Source organism: Pyrus communis, chromosome 5, assembly GCF_041283825.1.
Source record: "Pyrus communis isolate YQ-2024b chromosome 5, ASM4128382v1, whole genome shotgun sequence".
NCBI lineage: Eukaryota > Viridiplantae > Streptophyta > Magnoliopsida > Rosales > Rosaceae > Pyrus > Pyrus communis.
The window spans coordinates 13,800,786-13,820,231 of record NC_142569.1 but is presented as its reverse complement, the minus strand read 5'-3'; the positions used below and the strand labels follow the sequence as shown (position 1 = coordinate 13,820,231).

The following is a 19,446-nucleotide window of genomic DNA, read 5'->3' as shown; positions in this document are numbered from 1 at the left end:
ATGATTAATTAAGTGTTAATTTTTACTGGTAACACATCACACGATTTACAAGTTTAATTTGTATTTGAAATACAAAGGAGACTCATTCTCTATGGACTCTCTGTCACCTCATCTTTCTGGAATAATTTGTATGCCAACATTATAAAACAAAGAAATGCTAAGAGCAGTTCCACCGGGAGGTGGTTAGGCTGGCACTCAGCCAAAAAACAAGGCTGGCACTCAGCCAATCCACTCCAGCCCGTTCCATTGCCTGGCACCCAGCCCAAGCTGGTCTCCAGGCCAGCCCAAAATTGACAGACCTTGGGATCGGTCCATCTGACGTCAGCATGGCGTCGGAGGGCATATGATGTCAGCCTTTTTTTTTTGTTGCGCCAGAGAGGGCGTTGTTGTGGAGGTGAGGAGCGGAGCTGATCGAGGCGGAAGAGGGTGTCGGGAGGGAAGGAGCCACGGAGGGAGAAGGACGGAAGGACGAAGCGACGACATCGGAGGTGTGGAGATGCAGGAGGACAAAGCGACGGCGTTGAAGGACAGGAGGTGTAGAGGAGCTTGTTGTTGAGGTTGGCTTGGGATTTGAAGGACAAGAGGGCAACGACGTCAGAGGAGGTTTGGAGGCGGCGGTGGGAGTGGATTATCTGTGCTGGGTGGATGGCGTGGAGGAATGGAAGGGAAGAGAAGGGTGGAAGATGGGAAAATAAAAATATTTTAATAATAATAATATTATTTTATTTTTTTTATAAAGTTAGAAATTAAAAATAAAATTATTATTTTTTATTATTTTATAATAAAAAATAATAATATTTTTATAAATTAACTAGGCTATTTTTTTTAGGGATGGAGATGCTTTGGTCTATTACTTTTCACTGGAGTATATTACTGTGCACTTGAGTGGATAAATGCGCTAGATGCTGGCGCAAAGTCTCTAGGGGTGGAACTGCTCTAAGGAGACTCTCCCAAAAATGGGTTCATGGACTCCTAACCACCTCATGTTTTTAACACAATTCTTGTGCTAATATTATAAAATATTATGTATAAAATACGAGATGGTGGGAAGTCTATAAAAAATATTACTTTGAATGGACTCTTTAATATTTTTTTTATATAAAATATTAGCATTTGCCTGTATACTTTGTATGTATGGACACATTTTTTAAAAAAAAATGAGAAGGAGAGAGGGAGAGAGAGAACGTGGGGGGAGTGGAAGGTTTTTGTTTTCAATTTTTTTTTTGTTAGCATTAGAGGTATTTTAACATCACCTGTAGGTGAGACTTCAATAAAAAATAGTAAATTTTGGACATGTAAAATTATATTATTGCCCATCATTTTTTTATGTGATAGAAGACTAATTTATTTTTTCATATTTTTTTTGTTGACAAAATTTTTTTTATTAATTAATAGAGATTATACTAAAAATATGACGTGCGGGGAGGCCCACTTTTTTAGTCTCATTTGTCCTTATCTTATCGACCATCAAAACTGTTTATGATTGATAATAAGTTATTAACTCTTGGTCTTCTCGAGAAATCCAAATTTTTACACTATTTAGTCCTTTTTATTTTTGGGTGCAGTGTCTTTGCTTTTAAGTGGCTCTCGAGTTCTCCATTTTTCTCAGGAACTCTCTCTCTCTCACTGGTTTTTCATTTTTGCAGCTTCTTTCCCTGAAAGTGGGTTTTCTTTCCTTTGCATGTTACTATTTTATTTGTTCATTTTAATTTTTTGGCTTGGTGTTCGTCTAGTTTGTAGGGTTTGCATTTGGCAAGCCTAGGGTTTTTTTAATTACATGCTTGAATTCTATGTGTTTTCATGTGCTTAAGTTTGACTTTTTATACACCTGTTTTCTTCTGGGTTTTTTGTTGTTGTTGTTGTTGCTTTTCTGACTTCAGAATTAATAACTTATTCACGCACCAATACATAGTTAAGAAACAATTGGAAAAAAAAAATGTTAAATATTAGATTCAGCTCAGCTTACATGTTCTAGGAACGTCTGCGTCGAAGATTTATCCTTTACTGCCAATCTGTAAGAATTAAGGTTAAAAGTTTGTATTTGACTATTTTCTTAACCCTTTTTATGCAAAAAAATAATGGCTTGAAATGTAAGATGCTTTCAAAGCATTTTGAAAAATTAATTTAGCACAAGTACTTTTGGTACTAGATTTGATGAAATTTACTTTGTTTTCAAGATGGAGCAGATCCATGCTCACAAGAAATATGTTTAGATTTTTCCATTAATTCTTCAAAGCCTTTGTACATTTTATTGGGTGTTGTATAATTTATGATGAATATTTTCTACATCTAGGGTAGCAGTTTAATTTCTATTGAAAATTAGATGGTTTGGGGTTGTAGATAGTTTTCTGAGAAATCTCTAGATGAGGTTTCTGATAGTATTTTGCATATAATGTTGTGTTCTTACCTTTGAATTTCATGTTCTATGTGTCACTGAAAGATCATTTTTGATCTGTAATTATAGGGTACGCCCTAAATATTCTCTAGTCATACTTGATAATTTTTCAACCAAGCACCATAGTTCTGGTATATGTCAGACTTCTCTGGAGTCGATCATGATACTACTGTACTAGGTCTATAATTTTCTGTGCTAACAATCTAGGCCAGTTGTGTTATTGGGGGTATCAGATCTATGGTTGGTATTATATATATATATATATATATATATATGTATATATGTAAATGTATGTGTATATAGTTCATATGTATGAAGTTCATTTTAATTTCTCGCCTTTTATTTTTCCCCCAATTTATGTGTGGAAAGTCGATCGCATGTGGAGGATTCCTTGACAATTGTTGTGATTGCTAGAACATTATAAACTGCTCTTTTCTGTAGCTACTGATGTCTAATTTGAGCTATGGTTTGATGTTGTGTGACAAGGAGAGAGAGCACGCTTGTCATCACCCATGAACGGATCATGGTTGTTTACGGGCGTGCGCTCTCTTCTTGTCATACGGTCCACCTGCTCTATCTTTGGCATATCATATTAACTTGTAGGTGATTTTGATCTCTAACTATGCAAATTCGCATATGATATGAATATTATTTGTTTTTACTTCATTTTGTTGTAAATTTTTCGTGGAATCATTTTTGTGAGTTTATTGAGTCTCATGGTGTGAGATCCAGATTTAATGTGCTCATCATTCCACTATTGATAAAACATTTTGACAAAAAAAAAAAATGCTATTGGTAAAACATAATACATGGAACTTTAGTATTAATCTGTAGCACATGAATTAATCATGTACCTCAACCAATTAAGTTTGTTTATTGGGGAGCTGCTTAGTATTACAGTCTAATGATATTCCTCTTCACTTGTGAGTGAGAGACCTTATGTTTGATTGTTGCCAAAGGAAAATTCAAACCAGATTAGTATGGCTAACCCATTCTAAGGTTTAGCCCACTCTCCCACCCCCTTAGTTTGGATAATATCGAATGTATTAAGAGAAGTTTGTTTAGTGGAGACTGACTTAGGCTGGGGTTGAAAAGATTTGTGCTGATCATGGTCAGTGCTAGTTATGTTGTGCCTATTGCAGATGTTGAAAATTTTTGTGAAATTTACTAATTAGTCTCTGATTCAACAGTAATTATTGATCTTGGCTGATTTGCCTCCTTGTTTTATGATAAGTCTACCCAAAACCATCACTTTTTCTTTACACATATTAGAAGCGAAAAACATGTATGTAAAAACAAGTTTGATTCTTATAAGAATCTAAAGATGAAGGCTTTTATTTGAAAAGAAGGGTGGTTTTTGCATATGGGAAAGTAGAAGTTGAAGATTTGTTTATTTGCATCCATTACTATGTTTCCAACACTTCCCTAAAATAATTTTTAAATTTTCCTTTTTTATTAAATGTTTTATTTTCAAATAGCAGAAGTTTATTGAACATAAAAGCAAAGAAAAGGGTCTATTTTGCATATGGGATAGGGCAAATTTAGATACTTTTTTTCTTTGCACTCATTGTTGTGCTTTTCAAACTTTTATAGTATATAAACATTCTGTACATTTAGTTTTGTTCAATTTATGTTTTGTTTATAAATTCATAAAAATAGAGAAATATATATTAACGAAGCAGAAGCTATGGTCATTGTGAAGGAACCAGAAGGCCACGATGGCATGATCAAGATCGTCATTGTGGTTGCATGAGCAGATAATCTCTCTTTCGTTCTTAGTTCCTGCATTTATATGTTATTGCATCATATTTTGCTTTACTATTTAGCATGTGAGTTTCTTCGTTTATATACCATATATTGGCATTGAGTTATTTTGTTTTTTGTGGTTATATTAGTGAAAACTATGAAATAACCTTAATCTTATCTGTATCCAATAATTCAAAATTTTGGAAGTGATTATGGTTTCCTTTCAAGAGTTTTGAATTTTTGGACTTGGGTTTATTGTTATTTCAGTATCTGTGATGGAGATGTGATTTCATGTAAGGGAAGTAATTCAATAACAGCACAATATTTGTATATATGTGAGAAATCCATTTTCTTGTCATTTTTTCAGAGAAGAAAAGTGATTAGTGGAGTGAAATATTAGAGGGACAAATAAATGGGTGATATAAGCATGAGGGCTGCTGATGCTATATATATCAGTGGTGATGGTGAACTCAATGAACAGATTGTATTTTGGCAATGCTAACTTGGTGTTTGTAGGGTTGATGGTGATGGTGAGATGTGTTTTACGAGCTAGTAGATGGTGTTTTAGTGGTAAGTGAATTGACAGCAGTTTCTTATTTCATGGAGATTCTACCTTAAGTCTAACTTGCTCCTGCATTCTCTTTCTCACAGAGGATGAAATAGATCCTCTATATTTTGTTCTATATACCGAACTATATGCTGATCACTGACAGCAGATTGAACTCATATATTTATCATTTGTTTTTACTTAAAATATTTGTTTTTTCCTTAATTCTGAATTACTATTAAAATTCCTTATTCAACATCCGGAAAATCTAATGCAATTGCAATGCTTTAGTTGTGCGTAAATCATTTTTGCCAGTCATGTTTGGTATTTGGTCCTAATGCAAAAATACATTGTTGCACTTTATTAGAATTAGACTAGAAATTGTTAGGTTTGCTTGATGTCGATGATGAAAAATAAATGAAATTTCTGATTGAGCAATATTTTCAGTTCTATTTACTATTTTTGATTCAGAATTTGATTTTGGTGGTGCTTATTTTACTCTTTTACTTGTTGCGTAATGTAGGAAAGGATGAATATGGTTGGAGTTGGGTTGATGAGTATTCCATTCCCCTTATTTGTCCCCACTCGTACCAGTATCTTTACCATCGTCTCACCCTTTTATCGCTAAATTGAATGGTAAACTGTAACGCTATCAAGTAAACCCAAAAAACATTTGCTCAATTGCACATTGACTAGACATGATTTTATCCTAATATGATTGAACAAGTCCATTACTGGAAGTTAATGGAAGCAAAAGATATGAACACTGCTTTTATCTACTAATAAGTGGAAGACTTAGAATGAAAAGCAACGTTGCTAATGCAATAGCCGTGACAATGGCAAATTGGCAATGCTTACAATGCTAATTTGGTATTGGTAGTGTGAGAGTGAAGGATGGAGATGTGATTTTGCAGCTGCTGGTGTTACCTTGGTTGTAAATGAGTCGGTTGTAGTTTTTTGCCTATTTTTGATGACGTTTTTGTACACTTTTCTTTATGAAGGATGAAAACACTCTTATTTCTGAAACTTCAGGTGTAGCAGACTATGTAAGATGAAGTACCCACAAGTTTTCTCACCAAAAAGAAACTGGTATATATTTGGATTGCTTGTTTATAAACACATTGAACATTTTTTTTCCCTGAAATTTTCCATTATCTAAGTGTCATTTTATGTACTCGTGCTTTTACTATTGTTAATTTTGTGTCCTTGTTATAGTGTGGATTAGGGACCCAAAATTATCATGAAACTCTAGACTCAATTGTTAAAAATGCATTACAGGAACACCACGACTCCAAACTACTCAAGCACTACAAAACTGCTACTGGAACATTATAAATGCACTACGTAAACACTTTTCCTACCGAATGTATTGCATCTAGTCATTTTTAAGTTCATGTACCTATATTTTGTAGTGCATTCCTACCAAATTAAGCTTAAATTCCATGCAACTTTAAGTCCCTCGTCCAAACGCCTTTAACTGGTATATCAAACATTTCCGCTGCAACTCTAGTAGTTGCAAGGGAGAGGTAAAGTATCTAATTATGCACCAAGTAAGAAATCTCCTTTTCCATCATGAAAATTTTATTTCCCTCCAAACAAACAGTCGAAATAGGAATACTGGTGAATGCATTCAATCCTCCTTATCTGATAATGGAGGATCAACTTCACTTGGGAACTCCTTTGTTATTTTTTGTGTTGTCGAAGGGAACTTTCTAGGGAACTCATTTACAGACATGTCTTTAAGCATAAATTTCAAACATCTCTGGTGGCTCTGAGCATTAATTATATGCTATCATCAACATTTTGTTTAGATTTATTAAAACTTGTGTTCCTGTTTTCGTGGAATCTGGATGTGAAAACATTTTTCCTTCCCCAACCCTCGCTTTCTATTCCTTCACTCTGATGAAATCTTCGATTTTCTTTTTGGTATTTGGCTCGTGTATTTGCAGTGTGGAGGACACATGTTTCTATTTTCACCTTTCTCTTCCGTTTGTCTCTAAAGTGACTAATAGATTTCTTGTGGATGGAATTTCAGTTATACGTTTTTTCTCTGTTAAGATGTAAAGGCTTATTAATGATTCTTCTTGTAAATTGCAAGCACTGTCCATGCTAAGCTTTTAAAGCTGAATTTCTGTGTAGAAATATTTGTTCTGCGTCCGCTTACTATGTGAATGGCGTATGTTATAGACGATAATTTGCTACCATCTAGGCTGTCGTTACTGCTTTACCTATTCTGTTTGTGTGCTTACTTTTACCGTGTGTTAACAAGAGTCATAGTCTGTCACCGGGAATTGATTCACACCGAACTGTAAATATTGTACAGTAATTCCGAAGTGCTTGAATGATCACCATGAGTTGAATCTGAAGACCGAATAAGTGTTTCCTAGGTATATGTCGGCTTCAACCAGCTTGTAAATCTTCAGCCTTTCCACATATAGCATCTCGTTCAAGCTCAGTTCAAAACTGGGATCCGCCGTTGTGCAAAGCAGGCTTTTAATATTGAATCGGAACACTCTCCCAGCTTAGACGATTATATGTGAAACCAGGTTGTTTGGGAGATGGGACTGTCAAACATCCTTTCGAGTTTAAACCGAAACCGAGTATAACGATATGTATTATTTTTACTTGGATTTTATGGAGATTCTGAAAATTGGTCCGTCGATATTTGTTTTTTTGTCGGATACTTTTTCAGCATGTCATCCTCTAGATTGTGTTTTTCCTTCCAGAACAAGTGGGATTTGGAATTCATATCATTACCTATCCCCTCCCCTCAAAAGAGTTTTTAGCTGAGCGAATGAAATGATTCCGACGTTATTCACCACTCTGGTCGATTTGGGACTTGAGCGACTCTTCATGCTCGTCTCACCCTCGCGGCCAGCCTTTTGCAGAATTCAGGATCGGGCTTCTTCCCCCTTTTGGGGTGATGCCCGCGGTGGATGACATAGGTGGTTTTGTTTAAGTATGCTCTTGTTGCAGCCAATGCACTTGCATGGCCTGGAAGGAAAATACCATCCTTTTCAACACTGGGACCCGTCCTGCCAATATAGGAGAAAGAGTATATTAGTAGGATTTCACTAACTCTTGTTTCATGCGTTTCATGTGTAGAAAGGGTTTTCCATGTTGTTCCATGGTTTTCACGTTTTATAGAGTTGATTTAGTGATTTTTCATTGTTTATCGGATTATAAATATTTTTAAGTCAAAATATTTTTAAAAATAATTAGAATAATCTACATAATTTTATTTTTAAAAAGTTACCCAAAAAAAAAAAGCTTAAATTCTCTTTTTATTAATTTCGGACTAAAATTTTAAGTAAAAGGCATTGAAAAAAAAAAAAAAAAAAAAAAACTGTTCTTGAGCCATTTCTGCCGATCCACCGGGCAATGTTTAAAAGCATGGAATTGAAAAACACAAGATACCGTAGCAAGTGGATGCTTGAAAAATGGAACACAGTAAAAGAACAGTTAAAACTTCAAAGCATATAAACCGGTCTAACAACAGTGGCACGTACCACTCGGTAATAATTTATTGCGAAATCTAACCGTTGGAGAGATTTATTAGACATATACGATGTGACGAATTTTAGACCACTTAGTGGTATTTACCATAAAAAAATTGCAAATAAACTAGGAAATTTCAACTTCATAAAAAACAAAAGATCAAGAACGCCAGCGGGACTACAGAATTTGAATAAAGCCGGTAAATGCAATGTCATTCTATTAGTAAGGCTCCCTCACCAAGTCAAATCAGCTGAATCAACAAAACAGAACGAACAAGAAAACACACTAAATGATGCAGACGATACACACAAGAATAACATATTAAAAAGAACAAAGGTTACATGAAATATAAACATGACTGCAACCATTTGATAACGTTATCGCTTCGCCCGAAGATGAACAGAATGTTGAGACGACCATGGCTCCTTTGTATGAAATGCGGGTGGAGCTTCTATTCGACGAATCACTAAAATTTTGACGGTGGTATGAACCACAAAGGGTTTCGGAGCAAGATTGTCGGGGATCACATTCGGAAAAAATCCTCATCTAGTGGCAATCTTTTTGGAGCATTGGTTTGCTGGATGGGTGGCACCTGGGTTTGTAATGGCGCCGTCTCGGTTGGGACGGCAGGTTGTGGAGCTTCCGGTTGTGGAGCTTGGGGTAAGGTCTCTGACTCTGGCATTTCAGGCGGGGCCTCTGACTGGGGAGCTTGGGGCACGGCCTCTGATTGAGGCTCTTGGGATGGGGCCTCTGACTGGGGTGCTTGGGATGCAGCCTCTGATTGGGGTGCTTGGGAGACAGCCTCTGATTGGGGAGCTTGCGATGCAGCCTCTGATTGCGGCCCTTCCGATGGGGCCTCTGATTGGGGCACTTGGGATTGGACTTCTGGTTGAGGCGCTTGAGGTGGGGCATCTGATGGTGCCCCATTATCTGTAGAAGTTCCTGGGACACTTTCTCCTGAAGCAGCCGGAGCTGGATTAGCTGGATCACTCTCTGATGATGAAGCAGGAGGCTTATTATCTGATCCTGAACCTGGTTGTTGTGGCGCACCTGAAGGTGCAGGTGTGGTGGTAGGGGCAGCTTCTAACATCAACGGCTTGCCTGGTTGCTGCAGTGTATTCTGAGCCCCCGGAGCTGGTTTCTTTGGCATAGAAATTGGAGGAGCTGAAAGAGACGGCATCCCGGGAGGAAGAATTTCAATCGGTGGTTTCTTGGCAGCATCTGCTAAACTTGTAAGCTTGGGTTCCTCCAGAGAAGCCAAAAATGCAGCAGCAGCATCTGTTTTCGTCGTTGGCGTGTGGTCAACCTCCTTTTGTAGCATTTTATTCCAAGTCTGAACCAAGTTCTTCAATGTTGGTCGCCCATGAGCCTGCAGAGAAAATCCCCATAAGGCAGTCAGGTCAAAGTAATAAACTGAGGTAGATGAACAAGCATAAATCACGTCATACATGGGCATGAAGCACAGCCTCGGCGAGCATTCCAGTATCCTGCCACGCCTTCTCCATGAGGGCATTGTCTCCCAAAACTGCAGCTGCAAATGCTGCTTCACGTCCGGAGCCAACTGATATTAAATTGTTTACCAAATTCTGCAGCGCAAAGCAACTGTCTTTAGAAGGGACTATCAGAATTTTCTAGAAAGGACTATCAAAATCATGTGAACTAGCACGCAAGAAAAGCATGTCCAGATATGGATAACATACGCTTAGCCGTGTCAACTCTCCATGATTGGCCAGGCGTAGAGCTTGTCCTCTTAATTCATGACCCTGTAAAGCTCCCTTTACAGAAGCTGCAGCACCCAACCTCTTAAGAGCTTCCCGAGCAATTTCAGCCTGTCCAGTAGCATCTGCCGCATCAATAAGATCCAAAAACTCCTTTACGAATTTCACTATTCCTTGGACAGCTTCCAGCACATTTTCTTTCTTAGTCGTTACAGTTAGAATGTCTTTCAAATCAAATGATGTATTCTCTTGTCCTACGTCCCTGCTGTTGCTCATTGTAAGAAGGCACTGAAGAGCTCTTTTCAAATCACTGCTCTGCATGGCCAAATCAAACTCCAACCTACAAAAAAAGGGATAACAAGAGACACGGTTCAAATTGAGATGAAACGGCTGCTACTTGCATGCTATAATTTCCAACACATTAACTTTAGAGTATAAAAACATAAGGATCCAACAGATACAAAGCGCCTGTAGGCCGGACACATCAACCGAAAATTGAACCATGTAAGCCATGTCAGTCTATGGCCAGAGTGATACATAGGTGTATACTTGACAAAAATAAAAGTTGATCCTCGAAATGGAAATAATAAGCATAAAAAATAAAAGATAAAGAAAGCAACAGTAGGCAATATGACATCGAACACACAAGGGGTGCGTTCATTTGTGGCATACCTCTTGGATATTCCAGGCAAGTGAAGTGCTTCGGTAGCATAACCCATGCCTAGCAAGAATTGTGCTAAATCATCATGATGTTCTCTGCCAAGCCTACTTGCCCTGCATAAAACAAAAACATTAGGAATTGTAAGGAAAAAAATCATACAGTTAGACATGTATGAATGAAAAAAGAAAGATTGATACCACTTGACAGCACTAATTGCATCTCCATAAGCAGCAAGACACCGACAACGGATCCCAGGGTGGCTAAGGGATAAGGCATGAGCACTCATATATCTGCAGGGAAATACGAAAGAAAATCGTTTATGTTTGCAATCATATACTTATCACATAGAACTCATGCACATATGTTTTATAGACGGAAATAATTTAGCATACATTCTTAACAACTTAATTTGTGAAAAAGGGGGCTCATTAGTCTTTACCTATCAATTAGCCAAAGAACGCCATCTCTGACACCCACCACAACTAGAGGCCCAACAGGCCGTTTCTGTTCTGTTGGAAAACGAGTAACTGCCACTGAGACCCCTCCACCACCAACAGCTATCTCATTAACCCTCCTTTCTTCAAACTCTTTTAATATCCCTGAATCATCCCCGTCACTTCTAGACTGTTTCGATAATGTTAAGAAAGGAGGCACAGAAGGAGCATGCTGAAATGAGGCTAATCGCACCACCTAAAACAGAAGAAAAATAAGAAAAGAGAAATGACAACATTTAACCAAAATAGTAATTATGATTTGATTTATAGCAACTGCATTTTGACTCCAACTTCTTTAAACTCTCCAGCTATTACAATTCTTTGCCAAACTGCTTATATAAAGTAGGTAGAACAAAATGGAACCAAGCTTTTGAAGCCGCAAATATAATAAAAAAATGAAGAATTCAACTTGGATTAACTAATCCAATAAATCTTACACAGTCAAATATAAAGAGATTATTTTGTTAACAATAAAGGTGTTTGCAGAATTTTCTTATCAATTAAACATACAATTCGATTAAACCAAGAATCAGAATTTTCCCATTTTAACCAACTTTAAGTGTATAAGAACATATCAAAGCATATCCGATTTGGTTAAAAAAATCCAAGCACATTGACATATACAAGTTTCCAGAAACTCTTAAACTCCTTACAGATCTTATATGATTTCTCATTGAAAATACAGCACCAATGCCAAGCAAAATGTGAGAAAAGCACCATTTGTATCTTTCTATCTTAGCCAACGAACAGTCAGCACACAGTTATACTTTTGGGAACTCTTTACCTGTAGCATCGGGGGCCTCAGTGCTATCCTTTCTTGAGTAACAGATTGCGGGCCTTCAACTGCAATTAGTGCTAATTCACCATGCTCAGCTAGGGCTCTTGCTTGTGCCTCCTTTTGTTTCATTTCCTCTTTCCTCTTTTTAGTTTCAATATCAACAGGTGCAACTCCAGCATCCACAAAAACACATCTGCAAAATGCAGCTTAATAAAGCACAGTTCATATGCTGCGACATTTTTTATTGCCTTAGTATCAATTCAATTTACAATTCTATTCTGCATTCTTATTTGTTTAAGTAAAATAATCCAAAGAAATCACAACAAAGCAAAATGGAGTTGAAAGATAGCAACAACTTTCTTGACACCAGTATTACAAAAGCAACGCAAATTCAGGTCGTAATGTCCTGAGTTCATATGCAGTTATACCTCAACACTCAAAAACCTGAGTTTTTCTCCAGCCAAAGGCCATGGTGCATTAACTGAATCAAATTTTTTTTAGCATAGCTTTCAGCTTTGACAACTTTGAGTTTTTGTGCAGGCCCACATGTAATATCATAGCCAGACGAGGTTTAGAGGCTTTCCTCCAAGAACAAGTTACTAGAAGTCAAGATCTTCTATTATGCCGTGTCACAAATTAACAATAGTTTTAGTCTGATTGTAAATCAAATAACATTTTTTCCTGATAAAACCATTCTCATCTATTCCAAGAACCTGTTATAGATGCAAAGACAGAATATTTGGGACAATCAGTATATCTTACTCAATTGTGGTAGGCGTAACAACAAACAACTGTCGCCTATGCCAAACAGCACCAGTAGCGTAAGGAATTGCGACATCTCCCAAATATCTATATTGTGGGCGCAAAGAAGATATGACAATGTATTTCTGATATGCAAAAGCACAATACTCAACCGTTTGATCCCACGCTGTCCATTCTGGCTGAGGAAGTAGACCACCAACAGGTTGAAAAGTTTCCCAACTGCATAGTCAGGAAGGACTTGAGATTAAAAGGAAAACTAATCTTGATCTTATATCCATATATACCCATTGAAAAAGCCCGTACACATCATAACGCACTAACCTCCCTTTAGCAATCAACATTTAAAATTTATTCCAGCATGGAGCAGGTAGGTGAAAGTGAGACAAGTTTGTGTGCAAGTAATCTAACTTAAAATATCTGCAAGGACTAATTGAAAAGAAAAGTTCAAACATCCTCAATGAAGGAGTTGTGAGAAAATTTGAAGCATTGAAGAAATGGAGAGAGAGAACGGGGTAAGGTAAGATTGTGAAACGCTTGATTCACATTTCTAAAACACAAAAACTGATAAGCTATATCTAATAAAAATCCATTTTTTAATAAACTATGAAGGAATGAAGAAACTCCGACTATTGCATTTCCTAGTACCTTGAAATAAAATACTTAGCATGCAAATAAAGCAAAAGAAAAAAAAAAAAATTTCTTGCCTGTATAGCTGAAAGTTTTGTGGTGCAGCCTCAGCAGAGGAAGATCTATTAGAAGAAAATCCATCATCAAAAGTGGAAAAAGAAGAATGCCCAGCACCTCCAAATCCAGACAGGGGCATGGATTGAATTGTTGAAATAGCTGTTGCAGCCATAGGGCTAATTCTCCGAGATGTTCGATATGCAACACCAAGAAGTGCTCCTCCATGCAAACCAATGACCTAGAAAATAATTTTGAATTAGAAACAAATCTTAACAGTCAAACTTGCTACACATTCTACACTAAAATATTAATGGAAGAGTCCATCAATGCCTTTCTGTTTGAAGTGCTTCCTATAAGTTTCTGGCCAATGTGTAAAACATTTGAAACTTTTATAACAGATATTTAATGTCAGAACAATTTCAGAAAAACCTTTCTAGTTTGTTTTCTGAAAATTGTTCCAACAACTTTTGCAAGCTCATGCGGCTGCATGCTTTGTTTGTGAGCTTACTTACAGAAAATTATTATTCGTAAAGGAACCAAAGAAGACTGTATCACTCAGGATCTATACAAACTCAAACGCATAGACCACAAAAGGATTTTGTTTAATTGTTTTCAGTGCAAGAACAATGCCGTGAGGAACAAACTTATTATTTGAAACACTAGGCAATTTATTTGTTGGTCGGTAAAAAACCCTATGCATTTTAAACTCACAACTAAAATCTCTATAACAATAGACCAGGCAGAACAGAATAAATACCGGGTCACTGCGAGCACCTATAGATCTCATTAAAATATTTGATGTGCCATCATCCAGTAAGATGCGAACTTGTACGTTAGCTGCAGAAGCAGCAGAGGCAGCTGCTGCAGCAGCTTGTGCTGCAGCTGCAGCAGCTTCTTTTGCTTTTCTTGATGATCCTCCTTTATGAATTACAGGAATTCGAGGTGGTAATGTAGACTCTAGTATAGCAAATCTGTCCCGACATGTATCCCAAGCCAGAAGCCTTGCACTGCCTGAATCAACGATTGACCAGTCACTAACTTTGTAGATAGAGAAGTACGGGATATCAGGCCACACAACTGCAAGATACCTGAAATATGTAGAAATAATCATTTTACCATGTCTGTACTGAAGCTCCAAATAAAAAGATGAAAATTCATGACACGTTGGAATAAACATAATAGGTAATTTCAGATGACATGTATCACAGAGAATACAGCACACCTAGAGACACGGTCAAGATAACATCATAAACAAGATGCAATAATTGCACTCTTCCATGAATGTTTAATACAAAGGCTGATATTGATGCATTATACTGTATCAGCCTAATACTAATGCTATCGATCTAACCATTTCACCTATACAAAGATTGAAATTACAGTAGTTAAAGACTGGCATTTCCAGTGCCAGGCGCAACTTACTTTCCCGAACCGCTTACTGAGAGAACTGAATAGGAATCATGCGGAACAGGTGTACTAATGTGCTTCTTTATCTGTTTGACATGTAATGTTTCTGGTGACTCCCCCCTAAGCCTTCCTGCTTCCGACAAAGAAGCATTATTTCCAAGAGATGGATTTGCTGTCTGGGATAACTGAAAGTTTAGTAGCTTAAGTTCCCTTTCAATCACATATACCGCATTATGCTCTCGACTCCCTGATGGTGTTGGCAAGGGAGCTACAGCTGGAAGCGATCTTGGGTCAAACTCGCTGATAATGACCCCGACATTGGTTCCAGTAGCAACGAGGTGGGGCTGTAAGGGATGTGCGACCATACAGTATACCTGTGATACAGTTGGGTGTAAGTGTCTGATATGAAGTTATATAAGAAAAACCTAATAAGCATAAAAGTGACTTACCCTAATTTTCTTGTTTGGTGCAATTGCTTGTGGGGGGATTAGTGAGGAGAGCTCACACAACGGCCTTGTGAGTGCAGAATAAGTTGGGTGTTCAATAGCCCTGAGAAATTTTTCAAACATTTTTTGGGGAATTTCATAAGGAACGAAGAAAAGGAAATGATACCAAACACAGATCTCATAAGCAAGTTATGTCCAACTTTTTTACGGTTAAAAACAGAACAGATTCTGATCATAAATCCACTGTTTTATAGCCAAAAACATTCACTGATGGAAATTTGTAATGGAAACCACTAGAATGAAAACTTTGTGCATACCATATATTGGAATCTTTAACACAAGTCAATATATCAAGGTTTGGAGCACGAGGGTGGCACCAGGATGCCACACTGTGGCAAGCAAGTTTTGGAACAGGCTTAATACGCCGCAACTCCTGAAAGAGAAAAGCAGACGAAATATATAATTAAATAGAAGGTAACATCTTCACCAAAAATAAATAAACAAGAAGGTAAACACCAACATTCAACAGAAAACCAGTTGCACTTCACAAGGCCTTTTCTTAGACATTGGAATACCTTAAATGAAACTGTGTCCCATATAGCTAACGTCTTATCTGCACCAATAGAGATAAGCTGGGGAGCATTTCCAATCACTCTAGAAAGTTCAACAGCCACAACCCCACCATCATGTGCCTGTCATAGAAGAAATGCCTATAATCAAATCTCAAATAGTTCAACTACGTCATCCAGAAAAAATGTAAACGCATAAAGCTCCTACATTCATGCACGCAGAAAGAATGAACTGAAAGAAGGCCAATACATGGAGTTCAATATAATAGATATTTTAATCATTTACAAGAAACACATTCTATTTATAAAAAAATGGACGAAATACAATGATATACCACCAAAGGAAAGTCCATCAAATCCTGAAATCTTTACCCATAAACACATACTACAATCCATTCATCTCCACCCCTCCCCCTCCCCATAAAAAACGAAAAAGAAGAAGAATGCACCAAAAGGAATATTTTAAAAATTTCTCAACAAAGATGCCCAATTAAAATCTACAATTTGATTAAACAAACAAAGATATAATTTGAGTCCAATTCACCAAGCCAACACTAGGCACTGGTGAGGTTTACATTGTCTCAAACTCAAAATCACAACATTGGACATCTTAGACCCGTTTAAGCAAACAGGGTGTCACATGTCCCTATTAAACTTTAAATAATATGACAACATTAGCAGCCAAGGTTTCAAATTTGCACATAACTTTCATACTATAACCATAATGTGGAATAAATAATGAATTAGTAACCTAACCTTATAGTGGTCAAAGAAAAATAAGAAAGATGTGATAAGAAAAGAACAGATAATTGCCTTTAAACTTAGTTTCGGCACGAGTTCTCGTGAATCTTGACCATGATCTGCACTCCAAACTACGAGCAAACCATCACTACCCCCCGAAACCAGAAGTGCCTGCAATAATGTTTACACATAGAAACAAGAAGCATTTAAACACATGTATCCAGTACTTTGATGTATAACTGATGAACACTCATAACAGCTCAGCATCTTTATATCGTAATTCCTTGATTTTTTTACATCACGCTGCTGAGTGAATGGAGAAACTACCAAAGTGCTATCTGAATGAACTTGAAGAATAAAGATATAATAACATTTTAGGAAGCTCCAGAGGCACAATCAAGTGATACATCAAGCCACCTATGCTATGGTATTTGAACACTCAGACACAAACTAAAATAGTAAATAAATAATAATAAAAAAAATAGTTCACAAAGAAAGATAGCATAAACACATGCCATAAAGTAATTTGATTTCATCTTTTAGAAGTAAAAAATCTACCTCACCAGAAGAAGCCACAAATGTCATCAAACAAGCTATGGATCCTTTATGACCTCCTGTGTATCTCCTTACGAGCTGCAGGAAGCAAGTATATCACATAAAGCAAGGGATATTTATAGCCAGCATGTTAGAAAATTTGTGAAAACGCAAACCTTCCATGTCATCATTGAAAGTACTCTAATAACACCATCTGATCCACCAAAAGCAACAAGAGGAACATCTGCAACAGCAGATCTAGAAAGGAATTCCATACTGCAGATTCATACAGGGAAACAAGAAACAGAGCACAAAAATGTCAAAAACAAAAGCAAAACTCAGAGATTTGTTAATCTCATTCAATATATATTTGTATGTACCAATACTATATTATAAATGCCACTGCTTCAAGTGAATGAAACATATGTATAAACATACTGAAAATTAGTAATAACTTACCAGAGAAGCGATTTATTGTCAAGCTCTGATTTTGGTACATCACGGCCTCGCATGGTTACCAAGTCCAAAAATATGGCTTTGTTTTCACAACAAATGACAAGAAAATGTCTTCCTTTAGTTGATGGAGCAGGAGAACTAAAAGCTGATGAAACATTACTGACGGATGTGGAAGCCTCAGCAGCTGTGGAGCGGTTACGCCAAAGTTGCCAATAGCGCACGTCATCATCAAAGAAGTTTACCTGCTTAACACTTTTAAGGAAGCATATGCCCTCAGTGTGTGTCTAGGTTTTAATAAGAAGAAATGGACAATAATGCAGTTGCAGTGATCTATTACCTCCCTCCACGAATGGCTTCTGTGGGCTTCCCTTTAGAATCTATCAACCACAAGCAGACACAACAATTAGAAAGATATATAATTCTCCGGTTTAAGAGTGAAAGTTTAGAAATCTTAAGCAACTACTGAGCCAAACTAGCTATCTTGTTGTCCAAATATCATATTTTGCAAGTGTTTGAGCTAAAGATAAGAAACAAAACCATTGAGAGATAACAACTTTTGAAGTCGCATAAAAATCTGTGCATTGATCTTAAGTTTAATTGTGCCAGTATTGATCTAAGAGCAGCTAACTGTAACACCACTTAGATTTCCAGACCAGAACCTATTGAATCCCAACGGGACAAACTGAGTTCGACGCTAATGCTTAAGCCGAACAGTACATTACCTTATTTTTATACTATAAGGCAATTAGCAATGGTTATGGTTCTGCCTGAGTAAATGCAAGAACAGTTAATAGAGTTAACTCTATCCAAAATCGCGTATTTAGCTTCACAAATGAATCGTTAGTGAAATTCGCAATCATTGGTTATTCAATATGCTTCTGCAAAAGCATTCAGCTACTCCTAAGCTAAATTTGTCCAATCAGGCCTCAGAAATTCAGAAGCGGCACTAATTTAAACACAGTTCGAATCGATTTTCACGAGCATCGTAGCAACTAAAATCTGATTTCAGGATTCAGTACCCGATTCGCCCTCGGCGAGCTTCTCCAACTTGGCGCCAACCAAACGCCTCTGATCAACGCCCCCAGCTTTGAGCTCGTAAATCACCTAATTCGAATCCAGCACAGTTGAATCACGAACACGAAGTGTGGAATTGGAGAGAGAGAGAGGAGAGAGAGAGAGAGGTACCTGACGGTGTTCCCAATTCCAAACGGAAACGTGATCGGAGGCGTCGGCGGTGACCAGCCATGGATGCGTGGGATGCAACTGAATCTTGACGATCTTGTCATTGGTCGGCCGGAATGCTCGTAACCGCAACATTTATCCGATTTCGATTGAAACGCGAAATCGATCGAAAAGCAGCTTACTTGCTCAAGTTTCAGATCCAACAGCACATTTTCTTATGCCCTAGATTTTGAGAGGAGAAGAAGAGGACGAGAGATGGTCGGTGGATTTCGAACTCCAAATGCCAAATGCGAGTATTCAACGCCTCTCTCTCTGTGCTTCCGATGAGATCAGACCTCCCTTCTTTTTTTTTTTTTATTTCTTTTTTTTTATTAATGTTTGCAGCGAGTCCTCGGCCAATTTTTCATTTACCGCGCCGTTGTTCCGTCTATTCTGACTAGCATCAGCAAACGGACCTTTTCTTGCTGTATACAAATTTCCATTTTTCCATTTTTCTTTTTCATTTTGTATTGGAAGTATAATATAAAATACTTTTTAAACATGGTCTGAAAGTATCTTAAAATTTCTATAATTTCTTACTAACACATATACAAGAAAATATGTGTAAATTTTCTCTTGAAATTGATAATTAAATATAAAAAAATCATGAATCAGATCAATTAGAAGGCTAGTTGTTTCGATTGATTTTCTCACTTTGATATATGTAAAATGTACCAATTTTTTTTAATGTAAAATGACTTAGCTAGCATTTAAGTGACTCAACCTTTCTTATTTGTCAATGGTAGAAAATATAAAGGCTAGAAGACTTAAAACCTACCAACCCATGCC

At 37.1% G+C, this 19,446-nt stretch overlaps 1 protein-coding gene and 1 long non-coding RNA gene across 3 annotated transcripts; one reads left to right on the top strand and one right to left on the bottom strand.

The window, feature by feature from the left end:
- The first annotated feature begins 1,533 nt into the window (after positions 1-1,533).
- LOC148696825 (uncharacterized) lies at positions 1,534-7,430 on the top strand. 2 transcript variants are annotated; one of them, XR_015962760.1, is made up of 4 exons: positions 1,534-1,661; positions 4,098-4,711; positions 5,721-5,777; positions 7,012-7,430. It is a non-coding gene; the product is annotated as an uncharacterized LOC148696825 (long non-coding RNA). The 2 variants fall into 2 exon arrangements; XR_015962759.1 differs by lacking the exon at positions 1,534-1,661 and having other exon boundaries at positions 2,457-4,711.
- A 941-nt stretch (positions 7,431-8,371) lies between these two features.
- Positions 8,372-19,062, bottom strand: LOC137724558 (uncharacterized). Its single transcript, XM_068463319.2, has 21 exons — positions 18,622-19,062; positions 18,456-18,540; positions 17,774-17,813; positions 17,440-17,688; positions 17,157-17,256; positions 17,005-17,079; positions 16,519-16,617; positions 15,712-15,828; positions 15,454-15,569; positions 15,140-15,239; positions 14,706-15,064; positions 14,041-14,371; positions 13,304-13,521; positions 12,600-12,818; positions 11,844-12,030; positions 11,005-11,255; positions 10,763-10,855; positions 10,577-10,678; positions 9,887-10,244; positions 9,635-9,772; positions 8,372-9,555 (listed from the first exon to the last, which is right to left on the bottom strand). The coding sequence occupies exons 1-21, from the start codon at positions 18,751-18,753 to the stop codon at positions 8,710-8,712; spliced, it is 4,215 nt and encodes a 1,404-aa protein (XP_068319420.2). The 5' UTR covers positions 18,754-19,062; the 3' UTR covers positions 8,372-8,709.
- Between the last annotated feature and the right edge of the window lie 384 nt (positions 19,063-19,446).

Coding starts and splice junctions, on each gene's coding strand:
- LOC137724558 (XM_068463319.2), bottom strand. CDS start 18,753: ATGTTGCGGTTACGAGCATTCCGGCCGACCAATGACAAGATCGTCAAG. Junction 18,541..18,621: donor GGAATTGGGAACACCGTCAG/GTACCTCTCTCT, acceptor GATTCGAATTAG/GTGATTTACGAGCTCAAAGC. Junction 9,556..9,634: donor AGGCTGTGCTTCATGCCCAT/GTATGACGTGAT, acceptor TTTTCTCTGCAG/GCTCATGGGCGACCAACATT.